Source organism: Oncorhynchus kisutch, unplaced genomic scaffold, assembly GCF_002021735.2.
Source record: "Oncorhynchus kisutch isolate 150728-3 unplaced genomic scaffold, Okis_V2 Okis09a-Okis19a_hom, whole genome shotgun sequence".
Classification (NCBI taxonomy): Eukaryota; Metazoa; Chordata; class Actinopteri; order Salmoniformes; family Salmonidae; genus Oncorhynchus; species Oncorhynchus kisutch.
The window spans coordinates 1,727,717-1,753,492 of record NW_022261985.1 but is presented as its reverse complement, the minus strand read 5'-3'; the positions used below and the strand labels follow the sequence as shown (position 1 = coordinate 1,753,492).

The following is a 25,776-nucleotide window of genomic DNA, read 5'->3' as shown; positions in this document are numbered from 1 at the left end:
AAGGCTAGCGTTAGCCTAGAGGTGAAGGCTAGCGTTAGCCTAGAGGTGAAGGCTAGCGTTAGCCTAGAGGTGAAGGCTAGGGTTAGCCTAGAGGTGAAGGCTAGGGTTAGCCTAGAAGTGAAGGCTAGGGTTAGGGTTATTGTTTAGGATGGTACTAAATATATTTCACCAGGATCCCCTCTGGTTCCCCATCCATAGATACATGATACTTCCACACTGTTAAACCAGATGTTCAATACCTCCAACACATGAGCAATGGGGAGTGATAAATAACAAGGTTCCCCACCACGGGCAATAGAAGAAATAAGAAGCAGTAAATAGTGGTAGAGAGAGCACGAACACTGGAGCGCTGGAATCAAAAGAACATCTGCTAGACATAGCTTGTCTATGGCTCTCACCTTACGCTGGTTTTAATAGAAACCTCTACACCAGGGTTCTCTATCCCTGTTCCTGGAGAGCTACCCTCCTGTAGGTTTGAACCCTGTTCCTGGAGAGCTACCCTCCTGTAGGTTTGAACCCTGTTCCTGGAGAGCCACCCTCCTGTAGGTTTGAACCCTGTTCCTGGAGAGCTACCCTCCTGTAGGTTTTAACTCCAACCCTGTTCCAGGAGAGCTACCCTCCTGTAGGTTTTAACTCCAACCCTGTTCCAGGAGAGCTACCCTCCTGTAGGTTTTAACTCCAACCCTGTTCCAGGAGAGCTACCCTCCTGTAGGTTTTAACTCCAACCCTGTTCCAGGAGAGCTACCCTCCTGTAGGTTTGAACCCTGTTCCTGGATAGGTACCCTCCTGTAGGTTTTCACTCCAACCCTGTTCCTGGAGAGCTACCCTCCTGTAGGTTTTCACTCCAACCCTGTTCCTGGAGAGCTACCCTCCTGTAGTTTTGAACCCAAACCCTGTTCCTGGAGAGCTACCCTCCTGTAGGTTAACTCCAACCCTGTTCCTGGAGAGCTACCCTCCTGTAGGTTTGAACCCTGTTCCTGGAGAGCTACCCTCCTGTAGGTTTTCACTCCAACTCTGTTCCTGGAGAGCTACCCTCCAACACCAGTTGTAACTAACCTGATTCAGTTGATCAACCAGCTAATTATTAGAATCAGGTGCGCTAGATGAGGGTTGGAGTGAAATCCTCCAGGAGGGTGGCTCTCCAGGAACAGGGTTGGAGAGCCCTGCTCTACACACAGACACACGCACACACACTTCCTTCTACATCCCCGAACCCAGGGGAGGTCACCCCATCCCAGCCCCTGTCCTCTCCAGAGCTAACGTAAAAAACAGTTAACAAACTTACCCCTCCAATATGACAAGAACCTGTTGATGTGGCCATGGAGTGCTCCACTTCACCTGGGTAGTGGAGTTGGTGTGCGCTTGTGTGCATCAAAGCGAGTGTGTGGCACGTGTCTGTCTATATGTCTAGTCTGTCCGTTATTCTGTCTCGGTGTGTTGCAATACCATTATGATCCTTAGGAGTTTTTGATTATTTGAAATGTTGGATTATTGTGCGCTTGTTGACATTTACTGCATTGATTGATAGGAACATAAGCAGTTCGCTGCAGCCATAACACCTGCTAAACTGTGGACATGACCAATGAAGTTGAGTTGCTAGCTTGAATGTATTGCTGTATTGTCATTGGAACCATTTGTCTCTTGTTGTCACAGAACCTGCCATACCACCAGGGCTCCCTACTTTGGGGAGGAGGACGGGAGCGACTACCATTTTGTCACGGAGGAAGACTTTCAGAACATGATTCACATGGTACATGTTTGAGATTGACTATGTTGCTGTGTGATTGAGCAGAATTACTGATCAACAAATCACCTTGCATCCATTGTTTGATTAACGTTAGCGATTCTGCCCCTCGCTTTGCTCAAACTGATCCCCTCAAACACACTGATAGTGTGTCAGTCTCAGATGAATTTAAATTCTTTCTGTTCGTAAAGATAAAATGTGAAGGTTCAACAAGCCATGGTTAGCCCTGTCCATGACACCACCACATATTCATCGTACTTCAGAATTTAAATATACAGTGTCTTCGGAAAGTATTCAAATCCCTTGACTTTTTCCACATTTTGCTACGTTACAACCTTACAAATCCTTAGAAATCTACACACAATACCTCATAATGACACAGTGAAACAGGTTTTGAGATTTTTTTGCAAATGTCAACAAACCCAAAAACTTTTTTAAAGTAAGATTTCCATAAATATTCAGACGCTTTGCTATGTGACTCAAAATTGAGCTCAGGTGCATCCTGTTTCCATTGATCATTCTTGAGATGTTTCTACAACTTGATTGGAGTTCACCTGTGGTAAATTCAATTGATTAGACATGATTTGGAAAGGCACACACCTGTCTATATAAGGTCCCTCAGTTGACAGTGCATGTCAGAAAAAACTAAGCCATCATGTCGAAGGAATTGTCCGTAGAGCTCCGAAACTGAGCAATCGGGGGAGAATGGCCTTGGTCAGGGAGGTGACCAAGAACCTGATGGTCTCACTGACAGAGTTCTAGAGTTCCTCTGTGGAGACAACCATCTCTTCAGCATTCCACCAATCATGCCTTTATGGTAGAGTGGCCAGACAGAAGCCACTCCTCAGTAAAAAGCACATGACAGCCCACTTTTAGTTTGCCAAAAGGCACCCAAAGACTCTCAGACTATGATAAACAAGATTATCTGAATGCCAAGCGTCATGTCTGGAGGAAACGCTACGCTGAAGCATGGTGGTGGCAGCATCATGCTGTGGGGATGTTTTTCAGCGGCAGGGACCAGGAGACTATTCGGGATTGAGGCAAAGACGAACAGAGCGAAGTACAGAGAGATCCTTGATGAAAACCTGCTCCAGAGCGCTCAGGACCTCAGACTGGGGCAAACGTTCACCTTCCAACAGGACAATGACCCTAAGCACACAGCCTAGACAATGCAGGGGTGGCTTCGGGACAATGTCCATCCCAGCCAGAGCCCGGTCTTGAACTGAATCGAACATCTCTTAAGAGACCTGAAAATAGCTGTGCAGCAACGCTCCTCATCCAACCTGACTGAGCTTGAGAGGATCTGCAGAGAAGAATGGGAGAAACTCCCCAAATAAAGGTGTGCCAAGCTTGTAGCGTCATACCCAAGAAGACTCAGGCTGTAATTGCTGCCAAAGGTGCTTCATCAAAGGGTCTGAATACTTACACTATCGTTCAAAAGTTTGGGGTAACTTAGAAATGTCCTTGTTTTTGAAAGAAAAGCAAAATAAATTGTCCATTAACATAACATCTAATTGATCAGAAATACAGTGTTGACATTTTTTATGTTGTAAATGAGTTTTCTTTTTTTTCGGCATATCAACCACCACTCCAGTGTTCCAATGGCACGTTGTATTAGCTAATCCAAGTTTATCCTTTTAAAATGCTAATAGATAATTAGAAACCCCTTTTGCAATTATGTTAGCACAGCTGAAAACTGTTATGCGGATTAAAGAAGCAATAAAACAGGCCTTCTTTAGACTAGTTGAGTATCTGGAGCATCAGCATTTGTGGGTTCGATTACAGGCTCAAAATGGCCAGAAACAAAGAACTTTCTTCTGAAACTCGTCAGTCTATTCTTGTTCTGAGAAATGAAGGCTCTTCCATGCAAGAAATTGCCACGAAACTGAAGATCTGGTACAACGCTGTGTACTACTCCCTTCACAAAACAGCGCAAACTGGCCCTAACCAGAATAGAAAGAGGAGTGGGAGGCCCTGGTGCACAACTGAGCAAGAGGACAAGTACATTAGAGTGTCTAGTTTGAGAAACACACCTCACAAGTCCCTAACTGGCAGCTTCATTAAATAGTAACCGTAAAACACCAGTTTCCACGTCAACAGTGAAGAGGCGACTCTGGGATGATGGTCTTCTAGGCAGAGTTGCAAAGAAAAAGACATATCTCAGACTGGCCAATACAAATAAAATATTAAGATGGGCAAAAGAACACAGACACTGGACAGAGGAAGATTGGAAAAAAGTGTTCGTATCACAAAGAAGAACATTTGTGAGACGCAGAAAAAATGAAAATATGCTGGAGGAGTGATGACACCGTCTGTCAAGCATGGTGGAGGCAATGTGGTGCTCTGGGGGTGCTTTGGTGGTGGTAAAGCGGGAGATTTGTACAGAGTAAAAAGGATCTTGAAGAAGGAAGGCTATCACTCCATTTTGCAACGCCATGCCATACCCTGTGGACGCCAATTTTCTCCTACAACAGGACAATGACCCAAAGCACAGCTCCAAACTATGCAATAACTATTTAGGGAAGAAGCAGTCAGCTGTCTATAATGGAGTGGCCAGCACAGTCACCGGATCTCAACTCTATTGATCTGTTGTAGGAGCAGCTTGACCGAAGGGCCCATCAAGCCAATCCAATTTGTGGGAGGTGCTTCAGGAAGCATGGGGTGAAATCTCTTCAGATTATCTCATCAAATGTACAACTAGAATGCCAAAGGTCTGCATGGCTGTAATTGCTACAAATGGAGGATTCTTTGACGAAAGCAAAGTTTGAAGGACACAATTATTATTTCAATTAAAAATCATTATAACCTTGTCAACGTCTTGACTATATTTCCTATTCATTTTGCAACTCATTTCATGTATGTTTTCATGGAAAACAAGGACATTTCTAGGTGTGTTACCCCAAACTTTTGAACGGTAGTGTATGTAGATGTGATATTTCAGTTGTGTTTTTTTCATACATCTGTTTTCTCTTTGTCATTATGGGGTATCGTGTGTAGATTAATTTAAAAAAAGGCTGTAACCTGACAAAACGTGGACCAAGTCAAGGGTCAGCATACTTTCCGAAGGCGCTGTTCATCCAGACAGCAATTTATTTTGTGCAAATGTGTGTAGCCCAGACATGAAAAGTCTTCTGGTTTGAAGTTTTGTAAGTAGTTCTCTTAACTCTAAAAGACAGTAAATCAATTGTTATGTCATACTAAGTTATTGGCTACTTAAATATATTTCCTTATATCTAACTTTTTTGACACTTCAAAGCACAAGAGTTGTACCATATTCCCAAAGGAAGAAGTCCTAGATATCCTACACGGGGGGGCCTGAGGTACTGTAGAGTACGCCTGCCCAGCCAACTGTCTTAACTTCAGGCCCATTCATTTGTCTTCCTAAAGGTAAATATGTAAGCGCCATGGGGCCTTAATAAATAGAGATCTCTCTCACAGTGATATTAGGAGGAAACCCTTTGAAGTGGGAATCCTAACCATGCACACTCTAAAGTACAGAGGTAGTGTCTCAGGTGAAGTGGGAATCCTAACCGTGCACACTGTAAAGTACAGAGGAAGGTGGAGACCCTTCCTCCCTTATCACATACATACATCACAGACTCCCTGGATCATTCAGACCACGTCAGACCAGTTCAGATGGAAACAGAAACATACAGGTCATTGTGAAAGTATTCAGACCCCTTCCCTTTCTCCACATGTTGTTACATTAAAGCCTTATTCTATAATGGATCAAATAAATCCTCAACAATCACAATGCACTGTACATCAGACTCGTATGCCCAACCACACACACACACACACACACACACACACACAATACACTGTACATCAGACTCGTATGCCCAACCCCACACACACACACACACAATACACTGTACATCAGATTCGTATGCCCAACCCCACACACACACACACACACAATACACTGTACATCAGACTCGTATGCCCAACCCCACACACACACACACACACAATGCACTGTACATCAGACTCGTATGCCCACACACACACAATACACTGTACATCAGACTCGTATGCCCAACCCCACACACACACACACACACACACAATGCACTGTACATCAGACTCGTATGCCCACACACACACACACACACACAATACACTGTACATCAGACTCGTATGCCCACACACACACACACACACACAATACACTGTACATCAGACTCGTATGCCCACACACACACACACAATACACTGTACATCAGACTCGTATGCCCACACACACACACACACACACACACACACACACAATACACTGTACATCAGACTCGTATGCCCACACACACACACACACACAATGCACTGTACATCAGACTCGTATGCCCAACCCCACACACACACAATGCACTGTACATCAGACTCGTATGCCCAACCCCACACACACACACACACAGCAGCTCCATCCCGAAAATGTGCCTCAATCAGTGAGTCCTTGTGCTTGTTTTATTGTTCCAATTAGCCTGTCAACAGAGGAACGATAAGCCTGATGGTTTCCAGCCCTCTAAAAGTAGGGGGTGAAGTTAAGCACCACAAGTGTCGAGCTCCTGAGGGAGTCTCTCAATAGTCAGTAGGGCACAATTTATATCAGAACATCAACTAGAAATGTGATATCTAGAATGTGGGCATGAGAGCCTTACCAATTCTATGTGTTACATTTCTATCTGAATATTGGGGGAAGTGTAGCCTACCTTGAGAGTAGACTACAGTCCTCAGAGCTGTCCGTAGGGTCGTAAAGCGTGATGGATCGTAACGCCGAGCGTATCGGCCCCAGGTGCAAGTAGACGAGGGGTCAAAGGGAGCGGCTGTGTGAACTACAGGGTAGCAGGGGAAGTGATGGTACCTCTGACTGCAGGGTCAGGTGTTCACCTCACAGGTGGGGACATTATAGCTGTGGTTGTTACTCTTCTCTGGACATAGCAGGGGTCGTGAAGGACCCAGTAGGTCCATCGAAGACCACTTCCATTTTGGAATATGAATTTGACTCTTAATTAAGTAAATGTTGTACCCCACGATAGTTGACTGTCCCAACTTACAGCTTTCTGTTAACTTTTGTTTTCTTTCTTTTTATCTCCCCCCCGGTCTCCCTCTCTCGGTCTCCCTCTGTCTGTCTGTCTCTCTTTCTTTCCTTCTCCCTCTGCTCTTCCATTGTCTGTCTTCAGGGTAAATTCCTCCAGACGATGCAGTATGCGGGCCACTGGTATGGTCTGTCTCGTGAGGCCATAGAAGACGTGGCCAGGGAGGGCCTGGCCTGCTGTGTGCACATGGAGCTGGAGGTGGGCGTGAACACACACACACATTCACATAGCAGCAGGAAATTGAAAGGCTCATTTTCTGTATACTGTTCTCCCAGGGCGTGTTCAGTCTGAAGAACAGCCACTTTGAGCCGCGTTACGTCCTGATGATCCCCACAGACAAGGAGCAGTACGGCAGGCGGCTGAGGACCAGAGCTCTGTACACCCAGACCCAGATAGATATGGCTGTAGCCCGCGTGGATACATACGTCCTGATCAACAGAGAGCGCCCAGGCTTCTTCGACAACGTCATCCCCTGTGGTACGTAGCTGATGATGATGCAGACCAGTATATAGAATATAGATATATCGGTATGCAGTCCCTTCAGAAAGTTTTCATACCCCTTGACTTATTCCACATTTTGTTGTGTTACAACCTGAATTCAAAATGGATTAAATGTGTTGTTTTTTTACACACAATACCCCTTAATGACAAAGTCAAAACGTGTTTTTAGAAATGTGATTATGAAATATAGAAATATCTCATTTACACAAATATTCATACCCCTGAGTCAATACATGTTAGAATCAGCTTTGGCAGCGATTACAGCTGTGAGTCTTTCTGGGTTAGTCTCTAAGAGCTTTGCACACCTGGATTGTACAATATTTACACATTATAAATTCTTCAAACTGAAAGTTGGTTTCTGATCATTGCTTGACAGCCATTTTCAAGTCTTGCCATAGATTTTCAAGACGATTGAGGTGAAAACTGTAACTAGGCGACTCAGGTACACAAACCCCTTGACCTTTTCCACGTTTTGTTGTGTCACAACACAACTAATTGGCAGAAACACATTAAGAAGGAATGAAATTCCACAACAAGTTCTACAACTGTCCAGTGAAAATCTTATTTTTAAAAGTTCATGTTCTCTTATCTCTTACCCAAATAATGTTGTTGGCGTGTCCTTTATTCGTATTTGTGTCCAAAGCATAAATTAGAGAGAAACCCCCCACCTAAAACTTGTATCTCAAACAGACCATTTAAAAAATGCTTGCTATTTACTTACCGGTTAATATAGCCAATCAGCGGCCTACTCGCGTCAATATTTTTAATGACCGGTATACGCCCACACCATTCCAAACCAGAAAATCTGCTTTTTAACACACTTAATTACCATATTTTGGAAGGAAAACTATTTCACGCATATTGTAATAAATGCGTGCGTGCGTGCGTGCGTGCGTGCGTGCGTGCGTGCGTGCGTGTGTGTGTGCGTGGACACGACCGGGATGCGAAGAAAGATATGCAGACTTGCTGTACACATGTATGGAGATTGTTTTAATAGTGTGTGTGTGTGTGTTCAGATGAGCCAGTGGAGGCATACAGAACCCTGAGGCAGGTGGTGAAGGACTATCTGGGAGTGGAGGAGCAGGGAGGAGAGGACCAGAGCACCACCACAGGTAGGTGTTTGTGTGCATTACAGCACATATATGTGCGATCAAGTGTGTCATTAACGTGTCAGCATCTGTGACAGAGTTGAAGAGGGACTCCCTAGTGGACGAGGCGTCCCCAGCCCCCTCCACCAGAACAGAGACAGTCTTTATGTCTCACTCCGCTCCAGACATGGACCCCTCAGACCACAACTGTAGGAAGTACTACAACAAGGTCCAGGCCCAGCTCACCCCACAGAAGACCTCAGCAGTGAGTCACAACACCCACACACACACGTCAGTAGTCACCAAGCCTGCACCTGGTCAACAATGGTATTCAGGCTTTTGTTTCAGCCCAGCACTAATTAGTCTGATTCAACCAATCAAGGTCTTGGCGAGCAGTTGATTAGTTGTATCTGACTGATCCAGTCCTGAGGAACCAGGTGTGTGCTCTCTCTGGCCAAACATTGATTAATCAACGTAGTGTCAGGAAGAAAGAGAATACAGCTGGACTGTATCCCTGGAGGACAGTTTGGCAACCCTAGGTGAACCCCCTGTACCAAGTCTGTCTGCCTTGTGCTGTTGATCACAGTGATCTAGATCAGAGATATTCAACTGACCCCACGAGGTCCGGAGCCTGCTGGTTTTCTCTTCTTCCTGATCATTAATTGCTCACACCTGGTGTCCCAGGTCAAAATCAGTCCCTGATTAGAGGGGAACAATGTCAAACTGCAGTGGAACTGGCTTCGAGGTCCAGAGTTGAGTTTGAGGGATCGAGCCCAATCATCTGACTGATTGATATCAGGGTTGTTATTGCTGAGCTAGATAACCTTATTCATCCACGCCAGCATCATGTTTAAATACTGTATCTCTCTCTCTGGGCCGTAGGAGCTGGCCTCCATCCACAGATCCAGCGTCATGTTTAAATACTGTATGTCTCTCTCTGGGCCGTAGGAGCTGGCCTCCATCCACAGATACAGCGTCATGTTTAAAGAGCTGGCCTCCATCCACAGATACAGCATCATGTTTAAATACTGTATCTCTCTCTCTGGGCCATAGGAGATGGCCTCCATCCACAGACGGCAGCAGCTGGTCAGAGAGGCTCTGATGGGGAAGAGTCCCAAAGCCTACACCCAGCTCTTCAAGAGGTACACTATACCCTACCACTCAGACTTGATTGGAGTGTACACTTCAAATCAACAGCTATTCTAGCCATCAACAGCCTCTCCTGTTGTCCTGATTGGCCACATTTGACCCTGATGTTGAAGTGGCAGGTTACAAAGTCATGTGGTAGAATGGTGTTGTATTGCATGCCAACAGCAGAGGGAGCTAGATAGGTCATGGTGAAAAGTGTGTGTGTGTCTTTTTAGGAGTAAAGATCACCCCTGCTGCCATTCATACACTAGCTGACAGGAGATATACTCTGTCAATTTCTGCATAATGTCTCTTGTTTTACTGAGAATGTGTTTTCAGATGCATGTTGGGTAGGATGGTCACCTTCAGAACAACAACTATGTGTGTTTATATTTTGTGTGAGAGAAACGCATACAAGCATCTGTTGAGATTTAAGGAAGTCAGCGATGCACGGTGTAAACAGCAATATCAGGCCGACTTCTGCAACAACTAAGAGTATGAATCACAGGGCTCCATAACTATCATGTTGCGTGAAGCGCATCTGTGCACATGAACAGATGTTTATTGTGAGTGCTACGTCTTGCATCGCGCTCCGCTGCAATACCCTGCTGCTCCTGGCAACCTCATCACTGAGGCTCAGTTTAAAGTGATATATTTCATATCAGATGTTGTTTAGGTATAACGAACCTCTGCATATCACCAATGTGTTGCAGCTACAATCTCTTACCAAGCTCGTGATTCTATCATGTTGACACTATCATGTTATGACATGTTATGTGTAAGGTTTATGTATGTGTGTGTGCCTCCCAGGTGTGTTCACACAGCTCCATCATCATTGGCCTCTCAGATGCAGCGGGACCCCACCCTCTCATCCCCCATGATGCCTAGAGCCAGCCATGACAGACAACACAACCACTCAGAGAATAGCAGGTCTGTACCCAACACACACACACACACACACTATTATAGTCTCAACTATATCCACTGCTGTTGTATTTGTATAGTCCCCTAGGGGACTAGCATCCACTGTAATGCTGAACTTTATTCTTTTCTAACAGACTGAAACGTTCCAATCTATCTTATTATGATTGATCAACAGCAGTGCACACACTTGTGTTAGTATTGACTGGCTGATCTTATGTAGTAGTATTCACTGGCTGACCTTATGCACTAGTATTCACTGGCTGACCTTATGTACTAGTATTCACTGGCTGACCTTATGTACTAGTATTCACTGGCTGACCTTATGTACTAGTATTCACTGGCTGACCTTATGTACTAGTATTCACTGGCTGATCTTATGTAGTAGTATTCACTGGCTGACCTTATGCACTAGTATTCACTGGCTGACCTTATGTACTAGTATTCACTGGCTGACCTTATGTAGTAGTATTCACTGGCTGACCTTATGTACTAGTATTCACTGGCTGACCTTATGTAGTAGTATTCACTGGCTGACCTTATGTAGTAGTATTCACTGGCTGACCTTATGTACTAGTATTCACTGGCTGACCTTATGTAGTGGTATTCACTGGCTGACCTTATGTACTAGTATTCACTGGCTGACCTTATGTACTAGTATTCACTGGCTGACCTTATGTAGTAGTATTCACTGGCTGACCTTATGCACTAGTATTCACTGGCTGACCTTATGCACTAGTATTCACTGGCTGACCTTATGTACTAGTATTCACTGGCTGACCTTATGTACTAGTATTCACTGGCTGACCTTATGTACTAGTATTCACTGGCTGACCTTATGTACTAGTATTCACTGGCTGACCTTATGTACTAGTATTCACTGGCTGACCTTATGTACTAGTATTCACTGGCTGACCTTATGTACTAGTATTCACTGGCTGACCTTATGTACTAGTATTCACTGGCTGACCTTATGTACTAGTATTCACTGGCTGACCTTATGTACTAGTATTCACTGGCTGACCTTATGTAGTGGTATTCACTGGCTGACCTTATGTAGTGGTATTCACTGGCTGACCTTATGTAGTAGTATTCACTGGCTGACCTTATGTACTAGTATTCACTGGCTGACCTTATGCAGTGGTATTCACTGGCTGACCTTATGCACTAGTATTCACTGGCTGACCTTATGTAGTGGTATTCACTGGCTGACCTTATGTAGTAGTATTCACTGGCTGACCTTATGTACTAGTATTCACTGGCTGACCTTATGTAGTGGTATTCACTGGCTGACCTTATGCACTAGTATTCACTGGCTGACCTTATGTAGTAGTATTCACTGGCTGACCTTATGTAGTAGTATTCACTGGCTGACCTTATGTAGTAGTATTCACTGGCTGACCTTATGCAGTGGTATTCACTGGCTGACCTTATGTAGTAGTATTCACTGGCTGACCTTATGTACTAGTATTCACTGGCTGACCTTATGTAGTGGTATTCACTGGCTGACCTTATGTACTAGTATTCACTGGCTGACCTTATGTACTAGTATTCACTGGCTGACCTTATGTAGTAGTATTCACTGGCTGACCTTATGCACTAGTATTCACTGGCTGACCTTATGCACTAGTATTCACTGGCTGACCTTATGTACTAGTATTCACTGGCTGACCTTATGTACTAGTATTCACTGGCTGACCTTATGTACTAGTATTCACTGGCTGACCTTATGTACTAGTATTCACTGGCTGACCTTATGTACTAGTATTCACTGGCTGACCTTATGTACTAGTATTCACTGGCTGACCTTATGTACTAGTATTCACTGGCTGACCTTATGTACTAGTATTCACTGGCTGACCTTATGTACTAGTATTCACTGGCTGACCTTATGTAGTGGTATTCACTGGCTGACCTTATGTAGTGGTATTCACTGGCTGACCTTATGTAGTAGTATTCACTGGCTGACCTTATGTACTAGTATTCACTGGCTGACCTTATGCAGTGGTATTCACTGGCTGACCTTATGTAGTAGTATTCACTGGCTGACCTTATGCACTAGTATTCACTGGCTGACCTTATGTACTAGTATTCACTGGCTGACCTTATGTAGTGGTATTCACTGGCTGACCTTATGCACTAGTATTCACTGGCTGACCTTATGTAGTAGTATTCACTGGCTGACCTTATGTAGTAGTATTCACTGGCTGACCTTATGTAGTAGTATTCACTGGCTGACCTTATGCAGTGGTATTCACTGGCTGACCTTATGTAGTAGTATTCACTGGCTGACCTTATGTACTAGTATTCACTGGCTGACCTTATGCAGTGGTATTCACTGGCTGACCTTATGCAGTGGTATTCACTGGCTGACCTTATGCAGTGGTATTCACTGGCTGACCTTATGCAGTGGTATTCACTGGCTGACCTTATGCAGTGGTATTCACTGGCTGACCTTATGCAGTGGTATTCACTGGCTGACCTTATGTACTAGTATTCACTGGCTGACCTTATGCAGTGGTATTCACTGGCTGACCTTATGTACTAGTATTCACTGGCTGACCTTATGTACTAGTATTCACTGGCTGACCTTATGTAGTAGTATTCACTGGCTGACCTTATGCACTAGTATTCACTGGCTGACCTTATGTAGTAGTATTCACTGGCTGACCTTATGTAGTAGTATTCACTGGCTGACCTTATGTAGTAGTATTCACTGGCTGACCTTATGTAGTAGTATTCACTGGCTGACCTTATGTACTAGTATTCACTGGCTGACCTTATGTACTAGTATTCACTGGCTGACCTTATGTACTAGTATTCACTGGCTGACCTTATGCACTAGTATTCACTGGCTGACCTTATGTAGTAGTATTCACTGGCTGACCTTATGTAGTAGTATTCACTGGCTGACCTTATGTAGTAGTATTCACTGGCTGACCTTATGTAGTAGTATTCACTGGCTGACCTTATGCAGTGGTATTCACTGGCTGACCTTATGCAGTGGTATTCACTGGCTGACCTTATGCAGTGGTATTCACTGGCTGACCTTATGTAGTAGTATTCACTGGCTGACCTTATGTAGTAGTATTCACTGGCTGACCTTATGTAGTAGTATTCACTGGCTGACCTTATGCAGTGGTACTCACTGGCTGACCTTATGTACTAGTATTCACTGGCTGACCTTATGCAGTGGTATTCACTGGCTGACCTTATGCAGTAGTATTCACTGGCTGACCTTATGTAGTAGTATTCACTGGCTGACCTTATGCAGTGGTATTCACTGGCTGACCTTATGCAGTAGTATTCACTGGCTGACCTTATGTAGTAGTATTCACTGGCTGACCTTATGCAGTGGTATTCACTGGCTGACCTTATGTAGTAGTATTCACTGGCTGACCTTATGTAGTAGTATTCACTGGCTGACCTTATGCAGTGGTATTCACTGGCTGACCTTATGTAGAAGTATTCACTGGCTGACCTTATGTAGTAGTATTCACTGGCTGACCTTATGCACTAGTATTCACTGGCTGACCTTATGCACTAGTATTCACTGGCTGACCTTATGTAGTAGTATTCACTGGCTGACCTTATGTAGTAGTATTCACTGGCTGACCTTATGTAGTAGTATTCACTGGCTGACCTTATGTACTAGTATTCACTGGCTGACCTTATGTAGTAGTATTCACTGGCTGACCTTATGTACTAGTATTCACTGGCTGACCTTATGTAGTAGTATTCACTGGCTGACCTTATGTACTAGTATTCACTGGCTGACCTTATGTAGTAGTATTCACTGGCTGACCTTATGTAGTAGTATTCACTGGCTGACCTTATGTAGTAGTATTCACTGGCTGACCTTATGTAGTAGTATTCACTGGCTGACCTTATGCAGTAGTATTCACTGGCTGACCTTATGTACTAGTATTCACTGGCTGACCTTATGTAGTAGTATTCACTGGCTGACCTTATGTAGTAGTATTCACTGGCTGACCTTATGTAGTAGTATTCACTGGCTGACCTTATGTACTAGTATTCACTGGCTGACCTTATGTACTAGTATTCACTGGCTGACCTTATGTACTAGTATTCACTGGCTGACCTTATGCACTAGTATTCACTGGCTGACCTTATGTAGTAGTATTCACTGGCTGACCTTATGTAGTAGTATTCACTGGCTGACCTTATGTAGTACTATTCACTGGCTGACCTTATGTAGTAGTATTCACTGGCTGACCTTATGCAGTGGTATTCACTGGCTGACCTTATGCAGTGGTATTCACTGGCTGACCTTATGCAGTGGTATTCACTGGCTGACCTTATGCAGTGGTATTCACTGGCTGACCTTATGTAGTAGTATTCACTGGCTGACCTTATGTAGTAGTATTCACTGGCTGACCTTATGCAGTGGTACTCACTGGCTGACCTTATGTACTAGTATTCACTGGCTGACCTTATGCAGTGGTATTCACTGGCTGACCTTATGCAGTAGTATTCACTGGCTGACCTTATGTAGTAGTATTCACTGGCTGACCTTATGCAGTGGTATTCACTGGCTGACCTTATGTAGTAGTATTCACTGGCTGACCTTATGTAGTAGTATTCACTGGCTGACCTTATGCAGTGGTATTCACTGGCTGACCTTATGTAGAAGTATTCACTGGCTGACCTTATGTAGTAGTATTCACTGGCTGACCTTATGCACTAGTATTCACTGGCTGACCTTATGCACTAGTATTCACTGGCTGACCTTATGTAGTAGTATTCACTGGCTGACCTTATGTACTAGTATTCACTGGCTGACCTTATGCAGTGGTATTCACTGGCTGACCTTATGCAGTAGTATTCACTGGCTGACCTTATGTAGTAGTATTCACTGGCTGACCTTATGCAGTGGTATTCACTGGCTGACCTTATGTAGTAGTATTCACTGGCTGACCTTATGCAGTGGTATTCACTGGCTGACCTTATGTAGAAGTATTCACTGGCTGACCTTATGTAGTAGTATTCACTGGCTGACCTTATGCACTAGTATTCACTGGCTGACCTTATGCACTAGTATTCACTGGCTGACCTTATGTAGTAGTATTCACTGGCTGACCTTATGTAGTAGTATTCACTGGCTGACCTTATGTAGTAGTATTCACTGGCTGACCTTATGTACTAGTATTCACTGGCTGACCTTATGTAGTAGTATTCACTGGCTGACCTTATGTACTAGTATTCACTGGCTGACCTTATGTAGTAGTATTCACTGGCTGACCTTATGTACTAGTATTCACTGGCTGACCTTATGTACTAGTATTCACTGGCTGACCTTATGTAGTAGTATTCACTGGCTGACCTTATGTAGTAGTATTCACTGGCTGACCTTATGTAGTAGTATTCACTGACTGACCTTATGCAGTAGTATTCACTGGCTGACCTTATGTACTAGTATTCACTGGCTGACCTTATGTAGTAGTATTCACTGGCTGACCTTATGCAGTGGTATTCACTGGCTGACCTTATGCAGTGGTATTCACTGGCTGACCTTATGCAGTGGTATTCACTGGCTGACCTTATGTGTTCAAGAGCTTCTTCTTTACTGAGTTCTCAGGTAACACCTCCACACCATCTGGGGACAAGTCTCTGTACACCTCAACATTGATGGATATCTGTCCCTGCTAATGCCTCCTCCCTGTGTACACTGGAATAACCATTAACACAGCTTACGACATACACCGGTGAAATAAGCATTTCTATGTTTACAGCAGGTCTGAGAGCTGAAGGTCATTTGTTAACGTACAACCAACAGGGAGTATAGGTTTAAGGGAGGGAGGGAGGTTTAAGGGAGGGGGGGAGGTTTAAGTCAGCAAATTACTGCCACCAAGTGATTTTCTTACCTATCTTCTTGTGACCTGTAAAGTAGTGTTGTTATGCTCCTGATTTAGTTGAAATAGCTGTGCCATTCCAGCAACTCTATTTTACTTTAATTATTGATTGAATAGATCTTTCTAAAATCCTCCTCATTGGCTTTGGATATAAATATAGGCGTGGGAGGTGTTTTAGAATGTCCTTGGTCGGTCAGTTATTCATAGCAACCAATCCATTAAAAAACGAAGATGTTCAACAGAATGATGTCTGGACCTATCCCATGGCAAAGTCCATGGAATGACATACCTCATGACATACAGGGCATTCGGGAAGTATTCAGACCACTTGACTTTTTCCACATTTTGTTACGTTACAGCCTTATTCTAGAATGGATTAGATATTTTATTTTTGTATTAATCTACACACAATACCCCATCAAAAAAAAAAAAAGATTGTTTGAAATTTTAGCTTATTTATAAAAAATAAAAAAACAAACCTTATTTACATAAGTATTCAGACCCTTCACTATGAGAGTCGAAATTGAACTCCTTGATGTTTTTACAACTTGATTGGAGTCCACCTGGGGTCAATTTAATTGATTGGACATGATTTGAAAAGGCACACACCTGTCTATATACAGTAATGTCCCACAGTTGACAGTGCATGTCAGAGCCAAAACTAATCCATGGAAGAGCTCCGAGACGAGGCACAGATCTGGAGAAGGGTACCAGAACATGTCTGCAGCATTGAAGGTCCCCAAGAACGCAGTGGCCTCCATCATTCTTAAATGGAAGAAGTTTGGAACCACCAAGACTCTCTTCCTAGAGCTGGCTGGATCGAGGCAAAGATGAACAGAGCAAATTACAGAGAGATCCTTGATGAAAACCTGCTCCAGAGCGCTCAGGACCTCAGACAGGGGCGAACGTTCACCTTCCAACAGAACAATGACCCTAAGCACACAGCCAAGACAACGCAGGAGTGGCTTCGGGGCAAGTCTCTGAATGTCCTTGAGTGGCCCAACCAGAGCCCAAACTTGACCTGAAAATATCTGTGCAGCAATGCTCCCCATCCAGCCTGACAGAGCTTGAGAGGATCTGCAGAGAAGAATGGAAGAAACTCCCCAAATACAGGTGTACCAAGAGGTAATCGCTGCCAAAGGTGCTTCAACAAAGTACTGAGTAAAGGGTCTGAATGGTTCATGTGATATTTTACATTTTTCATATATGAGCAAAAATGTCAAAAAAACTGTTTTTGCTTTGTCATTATGGGGTATTGTGTGTAGATTGATGAGGAATATAAATATTTAATAACATTTAGAATAAGGCTTTAACATAACAAAATGTGGAAGAATTCAAGGGGTCTGAATACTTTCTGAATGCACTGTACCTAATGACATAACCTCCATTAATTGGTACACATTTAACCCAGTTTTCATGGTTATAAAAGATCTGGAAGTCTACATGCTTGGGCCAATTTGCCTTCAACACAGACTGTCTGATACCACCTGTATGGGATGTTTTACCTGTCTCTCTCTATGGGACATATTTGACGGAGGAGTGTCTTATGGCTGATGGCGCTTTCCATCACTTTCTCTCCTCCTCAAGTATCTGGTTTCACAACAGAATATGTTCCTGACAGCTCTTTGAGAAGGAGGGGTTGTGTCAGTGTGAGACTGGGACAGAGCCAACCTGCCAATGAGACTTTAATACTGTGTGTCAGGTTTCTACCAGTCTACCTACTGTAACAGTAATGTACATACACACACTTGGCAGCTCCATTGCTTTCTCCTTTTCACTTGTCTTTATTATTTATCTGTGTCTGGCTGTTTTGTCTGTCTCTGTCTCTTTCTCTCTCTGTTTACTCTCTCTCTCTCTCTCTTTCTTTCTTTCTGTTTTACTCTCTCTGTTTTACTCTCTCTTTCTCTCTGTTTTACTCTCTCTGTCTCTCTCTGTTTTACTCTCTCTGTTTTACTCTCTCTCTCTCTGTTTTACTCTCTCTCTCTCTGTCTTACTCTCTCTCTCTCTCTGTTTTACTCTCTCTGTCTCTCTCTGTTTTACTCTCTCTCTCTCTCTCTCTCTTTTACTCTCTCTCTCTCTGTCTTACTCTCTCTGTCTCTCTCTGTCTTACTCTCTCTGTTTTACTCTCTCTCTCTCTGTTTTACTCTCTCTGTCTCTCTGTCTCTCTGTTTCTTTCTTTCTCTGTTTCTCTCTCTCTCTCTCTCTCTCTCTCTCTCTCTCTCTCTCTCCTCTCTCTCTCTCTCTCTCTTACCCTGTCTCTCCCTGTTTCTCTCTGTCTCTCTCTCTCTCTCTCTCTCTCTCTTACCCTGTCTCTCCCTGTTTCTCTCTGTCTCTCTCTCTCTCCCTCTCTCTCTCTTACCCTGTCTCTCCCTGTTTCTCTCTGTCTCTCTCTCTCTCCCTCTCTCTCTCTTACCCTGTCTCTCTCTTACCCTGTCTCTCTCTTACCCTGTCTCTCTCTCTCTCTTACCCTGTCTCTCTCTCTCTCTCTTACCTTGTCTCTCTCTGTCTCTCTCTCTCTTACCCTGTCTCTCTCTGTCTCTCTCTCTCTTACCCTGTCTCTCTCTGTCTCTCTCTCTCTTACCCTGTCTCTCTCTCTCTTACCCTGTCTCTCTCTGTCTCTCTCTCTCTTACCCTGTCTCTCTCTGTCTCTCTCTCTCTTACCCTGTCTCTCTCTGTCTCTCTCTCTCTTACCCTGTCTCTCTCTGTCTCTCTCTCTCTTACCCTGTCTCTCTCTGTCTCTCTCTCTCTTACCCTGTCTCTCTCTCTGTCTCTCTCTCTCTTACCCTGTCTCTCTCTCTGTCTCTCTCTCTCTTACCCTGTCTCTCTGTCTCTCTCTCTCTTACCCTGTCTCTCTCTCTTACCCTGTCTCTCTCTCTCTCTCTTACCCTGTGTCTCTCTCTCTCTCTCTTACCCTGTGTCTCTCTCTCTCTCTCTCTCTCTCGTACCCTGTCTCCCTCTCTCTCTTACCCTGTCTCTCTCTCCCCCTTGGTATCAGCTCTGATGACTCCCGTGCTAGTTCTGGCCTGTCCATTCCCAGCTCAGCAGGGGCCTTCTCAGAGACAGCAGGGCCAGCCGGGTGTTCAGACCTGGGCTTGGACACCACCGTGGAGCCCCTGGATGTCTCCTCTCTGGGACACAACCTGGACATGCTGAAAGGTGACTTACCCTAGCTCAATCTCCTCTCGTTTTGACCAATGACTGGCTCCCTCTCTGTATCTCTCTCTGTCTCTGCCTTTCTTCATGTCTCTCTCTCTAGCAGGTGGACATTTTGTCATGACACTTATTCCTCTACCCCATAGAACTGTGTTGGCTAGTCATCAATCTCTTTCTCTCTGTTCCCTCAATACTTTCTAGTGTGATTCTCTTGTTCTAGATGTATGATAATCTACAGTTGAAGTCGGAAGTCTACATACACTTAGGTTGGAGACATTAAAACTAGTTTTTCAACCACTCCACAAATTCCTTGTTAAAAAACTATAGTTTTGTCAAGTCGGTTAGGACATCTACTTTGTGCATGACAAGTAATTTCCCAACAGTTGTTTACAGACAGATTATTTCACTTATAATTCACTAAATCACAATTCCAGTGGGTCAGAAGTTTACATACACTAAGTTGACTGTGCCTTTAAACAGCTTGGAAAATTCCAGAAAATTATGTCATGGCTTTAGAAGCTTCTGATTGGCTAATTTACAGCATTTGAGTCAATTGGAGGTGTTCCTGTGGATGTATTTCAAGGCTGTCACTCCCTGACCTGAGTATTCTTTGTTTTCTTTATTGTTTTGGTTAGGTCAGGGTGTGACATGGGTGATGTATGTGTTTTTTGTACTGTCTAGGATTTTTGGGGTTGTTTACTATCTAGGTGTTTATATATGTCTACGGTTGCCTAGATTGGTTCTCAATTAGAGGCAGGTGTATCGTTGTCTCTGATTGGGAACCATATTTAGGCAACTATCTTCCATATTGATGGAGTGACCATCACAAAGCCCTGACCTCAATCCTATAGAACATTTGTGGGCAGAACTGAAGAAGTTTGTGCGAGCAAGAAGGCCTACAAACCTGACTCAGTTACACCAGCTTTGTCAGGAGGAATGGGACAAAATTCACCCAACTTATTGTGGGGAGCTTGTGGAAGGCTACCCGAAACGTTTGACCCAAGTTAAACAATTTAAAGGCAATACTACCAAATACTAATTGAGTGTATGTAAACTTCTGACCCACTGGGAATGTGATGAAATAAATAAAAAATAAATAATTCTCTCTACTATTATTCTGACATTTCACATTCTTAAAATAAAGTGGTGATCCTAACTGACCTAAGAGGGAATTTTTACTACGATTAAATGTCAGGAATTGTGAAAAACTGAGTTTAAATGTAATTGGCAGAGGTGTATGTAAACTTCCGACTTTAACTGTATGTCTCCTCCCTAGATATACCAGTTATGGATCCTCTGTATATATGAAAGCACACATCGTTCCAAGTATTAGTAACTCATTGGTTGTGTACTTGTTTCTCCCCCAGATCAAGTAGAATCTGGCCACACTCCTGACGCCCCTCGCCCCGGCTCCGAGCTCCTCTCTCCGGGCGCCACCGCCACCATGGCACGCCCAGGCTCCAACGCCAAACCCATACTGCCACCTATCCTGTCGGGACGCAAAACCCCCGGACCCAGCCCTAAGCCCCAAACCCTGAGACAGGAGAGAGAGGGAGAGGGAGATGAGGAGTGAAGAGGTACAGGAGAGAGGAAGAGGAGGAGTGAAGAGGTACAGGAGAGAGGAAGAGGAGGAGTGAAGAGGTACATGAGAGAAGAAGAGGAGGAGGAGGGAAGAGGTACATGAGAGAAGAAGAGGAGGAGTGAAGAGGTACAGAAGCAAGGAAGAGGAGGAGTGAAGAGGTACAGAAGCGAGGAAGAGGAGGAGTGAAGAGGTACAGAAGCGAGGAAGAGGAGGAGTGAAGAGGTACAGGAGAGAGGAAGAGGAGGACTGTAGGGGTACAGGAGAGAGGACGAGGAGGAGTGAAGAGGTACAGGAGAGAGGGAGAGACAAGTAGATGCTCCATTCAAGAGTTGAAAGGTCACACAGAATGAACAATGATGGACACATTCACCTGTCTTTTCTGAATAAAGACGTACCTGTGTGTTAGCTGGTCCAGATGGAGTCATTCATTTACTAATAATATAGTCACAGGACAGAATAATTAGAATGTAAGGACATTACACCAAATATAATGATTCCCTGCTTCAACTTGACTCAAACCGAAACATACATTATAATACATTTAGTCAATGACATGTGCCAAACTCTTGACTTCTCAGTCTTGCTATTGGGCTCCTGAATGGCGCAGCGATCACTGCATCTCAGTGCTAGAGGCGTCACTACAGACCCAGGTTCGATTCCAGGCTTTATCACAACCTGCCGTGATGGGAGTCCCATAGGGTGGCGCACCATTGGCCCAGCGTCGTTAGGGTATGGCCGGAGTAGGCCATCATTTTAAGTAAGAATTTGTTCTTAACTGTCTTGCCTAGTTAAATTAAGGTTTAATAAATAAAATATTGACTATACAATCTATTGTTGTTGCTATAACCTGTACTGCAATGCAGAAAGATATCCTGGACAGTCACCCATTAATAAAGATGATTACAGTATAATAAGATAATTGAGCCGTTCTTCAATCGCTGCCAAAGGGTGAGTTATCTGTGTGTTCTGTTGTAGGGCAGGGCTGGGTATCTACTGTATAAGGGTGAGTTATCTGTGTGTTCTGTTGTAGGGCAGGGCTGGGTATCTACTGTATAAGGGTGAGTTATCTGTGTTCTGTTGTAGGGCAGGGCTGGGTATCTACTGTATAAGGGTGAGTTATCTGTGTGTTCTGTTGTAGGGCATGGGCTGGGTATCTACTGTATAAGGGTGAGTTATCTGTGTGTTCTGTTGTAGAGCAGGGCTGGGTATCTACTGTATAAGGGTGAGTTATCTGTGTGTTCTGTTGTAGGGCAGGGCTGGGTATCTACTGTATAAGTGTGAGTTATCTGTGTTCTGTTGTAGGGCAGGGCTGGGTATCTACTGTATAAGGGTGAGTTATCTGTGTGTTCTGTTGTAGGGCATGGGCTGGGTATCTACTGTATAAGGGTGAGTTATCTGTGTGTTCTGTTGTAGAGCAGGGCTGGGTATCTACTGTATAAGGGTGAGTTATCTGTGTGTTCTGTTGTAGGGCTGGGTATCTACTGTATAAGGGTGAGTTATCTGTGTGTTCTGTTGTAGAGCAGGGCTGGGTATCTACTGTATAAGGGTGAGTTATCTGTGTTCTGTTGCAGGGCAGGGCTGGGTATCTACTGTATAAGGGTGAGTTATCTGTGTTCTGTTGCAGGGCAGGGCTGGGTATCTACTGTATAAGGGTGAGTTATCTGTGTGTTCTGTTGTAGGGCAGGGCTGGGTATCTACTGTATAAGGGTGAGTTATCTGTGTGCTCTGTTGCAGGGCTGGGTATCTACTGTATAAGGGTGAGTTATCTGTGTGCTCTGTTGTAGGGCAGGGCTGGGTATCTACTGTATAAGGGTGAGTTATCTGTGTGTTCTGTTGCAGGGCTGGGTATCTACTGTATAAGGGTGAGTTATCTGTGTGCTCTGTTGTAGGGCAGGGCTGGGTATCTACTGTATAAGGGTGAGTTATCTGTGTGTTCTGTTGTAGGGCAGGGCTGGGTATCTACTGTATAAGGGTGAGTTATCTGTGTGCTCTGTTGTAGGGCAGGGCTGGGTATCTACTGTATAAGGGTGAGTTATCTGTGTGTTCTGTTGCAGGGCTGGGTATCTACTGTATAAGGGTGAGTTATCTGTGTGCTCTGTTGTAGGGCAGGGCTGGGTATCTACTGTATAATGTGCCTTAAGGTTCCCACTGTAGTAGAGAGCTGATCCACCTAACCTAGCCATGCGTAGATGCAGCCCCTTCACACACCAGAGGTCTTTCCTTCATGTTATCTCTTAGTCCATCTAGTATCACCACATTCAGAGTAGTGATATGGTATCATTTCCCCTTGCGCAGAGGTGATTAGAACTCTGACTGTGTAATAATCTCATCAAATTGAAAATGCTGCTATTATCTGGTCTTTTATGTGTCTGTTGTCAGGGCGATTAAGCAGATCATCACTGACTCTGTATCTCTTTTTAGAAGAAATCATATTCCAAGACATTTGAAGAGAGAGATGGGTATTAAACTGTCGAATCTTGTATCTATACTTTCCTCTTAGCTGGATCTTTATTCCTTTCCTTCTTTATATGTGTGTGTGTGTGTGTGTGTGTGTGTGTGTGTGTGTGTGTGCGTGTGCGTGCGCATACACACCTGGCCATCCATCACTATGTTTCCAGATGTTGCAACCTTCTAATAATTCAGGGGCAGTTTCAGACAAGACAGCCACAATGCCTCAGGCCCCGGGCCTATCACCTACTTAAAGAGACTGTCTTCTCTCCCTAAACCAACACATGATCTTCCTCTTTTGAAGTGCAGCACACCATATGGCTAGATGTCCAGTTCATCAATGCCAATGCTCCCAGCCGATACTGATATCTGTTAGCGCGGGTCATGTAGCTGTCTGAGATGTTTCCCTTCCTCTATAACAGTCTGTCTGCCTGTATGTCAGTCTGCATGTCAGCCAGTGTATCTGTACGTCTCTTTGTCTGTCTGTCTGCCTCTCTATCAACATTTATTTCTGTAATCCATCTGACTACCGATCTCTCTCTCCGTATAGAGAAATAAAGAATGTGGACTGTGTAGCCTTTAGAGAACCTAGACTGAGGCTATTTATCTCCAGGTCCATATATTATCTCCAGGTCCATATTTTATCTCCAGGTTCAAATATTATCTCTAGGTTCATATATTATCTCCAGGTCCATATTTTATCTCCAGGTCCAAATATTATCTCTTGTTTCATATATTATCTCCAGGTCTATATTTTATCTCCAGGTCCATATATTATCTCCAGGTCTATATATTATCTCCTGGTCTATATATTATCTCCAGGTCCATATATTATCTCCAGGTCCATATATTATCTCCAGGTCCATATTTTATCTCCAGGTCTATATAGTATCTCCAGGTCTATATATTATCTCCTGGTCTATATATTATCTCCTGGTCTATATATTATCTCCAGGTCCATATATTATCTCCAGGTCTATATATTATCTCCAGGTCTATATATTATCTCCAGGTCCATATATTATCTCCAGGTCTATATATTCCCCCAGACAGTAACACCCAGACTCTTCCCATCATGGCGAGCTACTTCAACAGGACCAGGAAGAGAAACGTCACCCTCTTTCATCTAGACATAACTCCACAAGACAACAAAACTGTCCATGGTAGAAAAGGGGTAGATGATATTTGACAGGAGAATCGTTCATAAATCTCATATTTATGCACAGTAATGCTGCACACGGTTGAAATAACAATTCTGGAAGAAATGTGCAGAAAGGTGAATGAATTCTACAGTGAAAGGCAGGTTACTAAATCGTTGTAAACAGAGTCGGACTCACAGTAGTCTGCTTGAACCTCAGGTCTCTAGTCTAGACTATGACAAATGCATTGGAGGCTGCTGAGGGGAGGACGGCTCATAATGTCTGGAATGGAGCGAATGGAATGTCGGCCTCATGGTAATGGCTGGAGCAGAAGGAGGGAATGGTATCAAACACATGCTTTCCTTGTGTTTCATGTATTTGATACCATTCCCTCCTTCCACTCCAGCCATTACCATGAGGCCGTCCTCCCCAATAAAGGTGCCATCAACCTCCTTTGGAAGAATGTCCTTTTGAACTGACTAGACCTCTGTTATAAAGCATAATGTCTATATCTCACAGTACCAGCTCAGTACATCTCAGTGGTTGAAGATGTTACCATGCTAGTGTCGCTATGTTAGCTGTATCTCACGGCGTTGGCTCAACAGTATGTTGCTGCATTGGTATCTCACTGCATTGGCTCAACATTATGTTGCTGCATTGGTATCTCACTGCATTGGCTCAACATTATGTTGCTGCATTGGTATCTCACTGCATTGGCTCAACATTATGTTGCTGCATTGGTATCTCACTGCATTGGCTCAACATTATGTTGCTGCATTGGTATCTCACTGCATTGGCTCAACATTATGTTGCTGCATTGGTATCTCACTGCATTGGCTCAACATTATGTTGCTGCATTGGTATCTCACTGCATTGGCTCAACATTATGTTGCTGCATTGGTATCTCACTGCATTGGCTCAACATTATGTTGCTGCATTGGTATCTCACTGCATTCGCTTAAGTGTTAACTCAAGTCATTAAGCACCCTAAGTAAAAGAAGATAAAACAACAATAGGAGAGCCGATTCCCAATTCACGCTCTACCACTCTACCTTGGCCCTAACCCATCACTGTTTGTAGATCTGAAGGGCCTGGATAGGTAT

The 25,776-nt window shown here is 44.0% G+C and overlaps 1 protein-coding gene across 4 annotated transcripts in view; it reads left to right on the top strand.

The window, feature by feature from the left end:
* lrguk (leucine-rich repeats and guanylate kinase domain containing) overlaps positions 1–22,022 on the top strand; it is a 32,475-nt gene extending 10,453 nt beyond the window's left edge. For 3 of the 4 annotated variants that reach the window (XM_031815347.1, XM_031815349.1, XM_031815350.1), the window contains 9 exons: positions 1,654–1,750; positions 6,925–7,038; positions 7,116–7,317; positions 8,358–8,453; positions 8,516–8,694; positions 9,483–9,571; positions 10,368–10,487; positions 19,347–19,507; positions 20,872–21,139. In XM_031815347.1, coding sequence (XP_031671207.1) covers positions 1,654–1,750; positions 6,925–7,038; positions 7,116–7,317; positions 8,358–8,453; positions 8,516–8,694; positions 9,483–9,571; positions 10,368–10,487; positions 19,347–19,507; positions 20,872–21,077 — 1,264 coding nt within the window. In that variant the 3' untranslated portion in view covers positions 21,078–21,139. Of the gene's footprint in view, positions 1–1,653; positions 1,751–6,924; positions 7,039–7,115; positions 7,318–8,357; positions 8,454–8,515; positions 8,695–9,482; positions 9,572–10,367; positions 10,488–19,346; positions 19,508–20,871 lie in introns of all 4 variants that reach the window. The other variant, XM_031815348.1, reaches the window with a different exon arrangement.
* Positions 22,023–25,776: the final 3,754 nt, after the last annotated feature.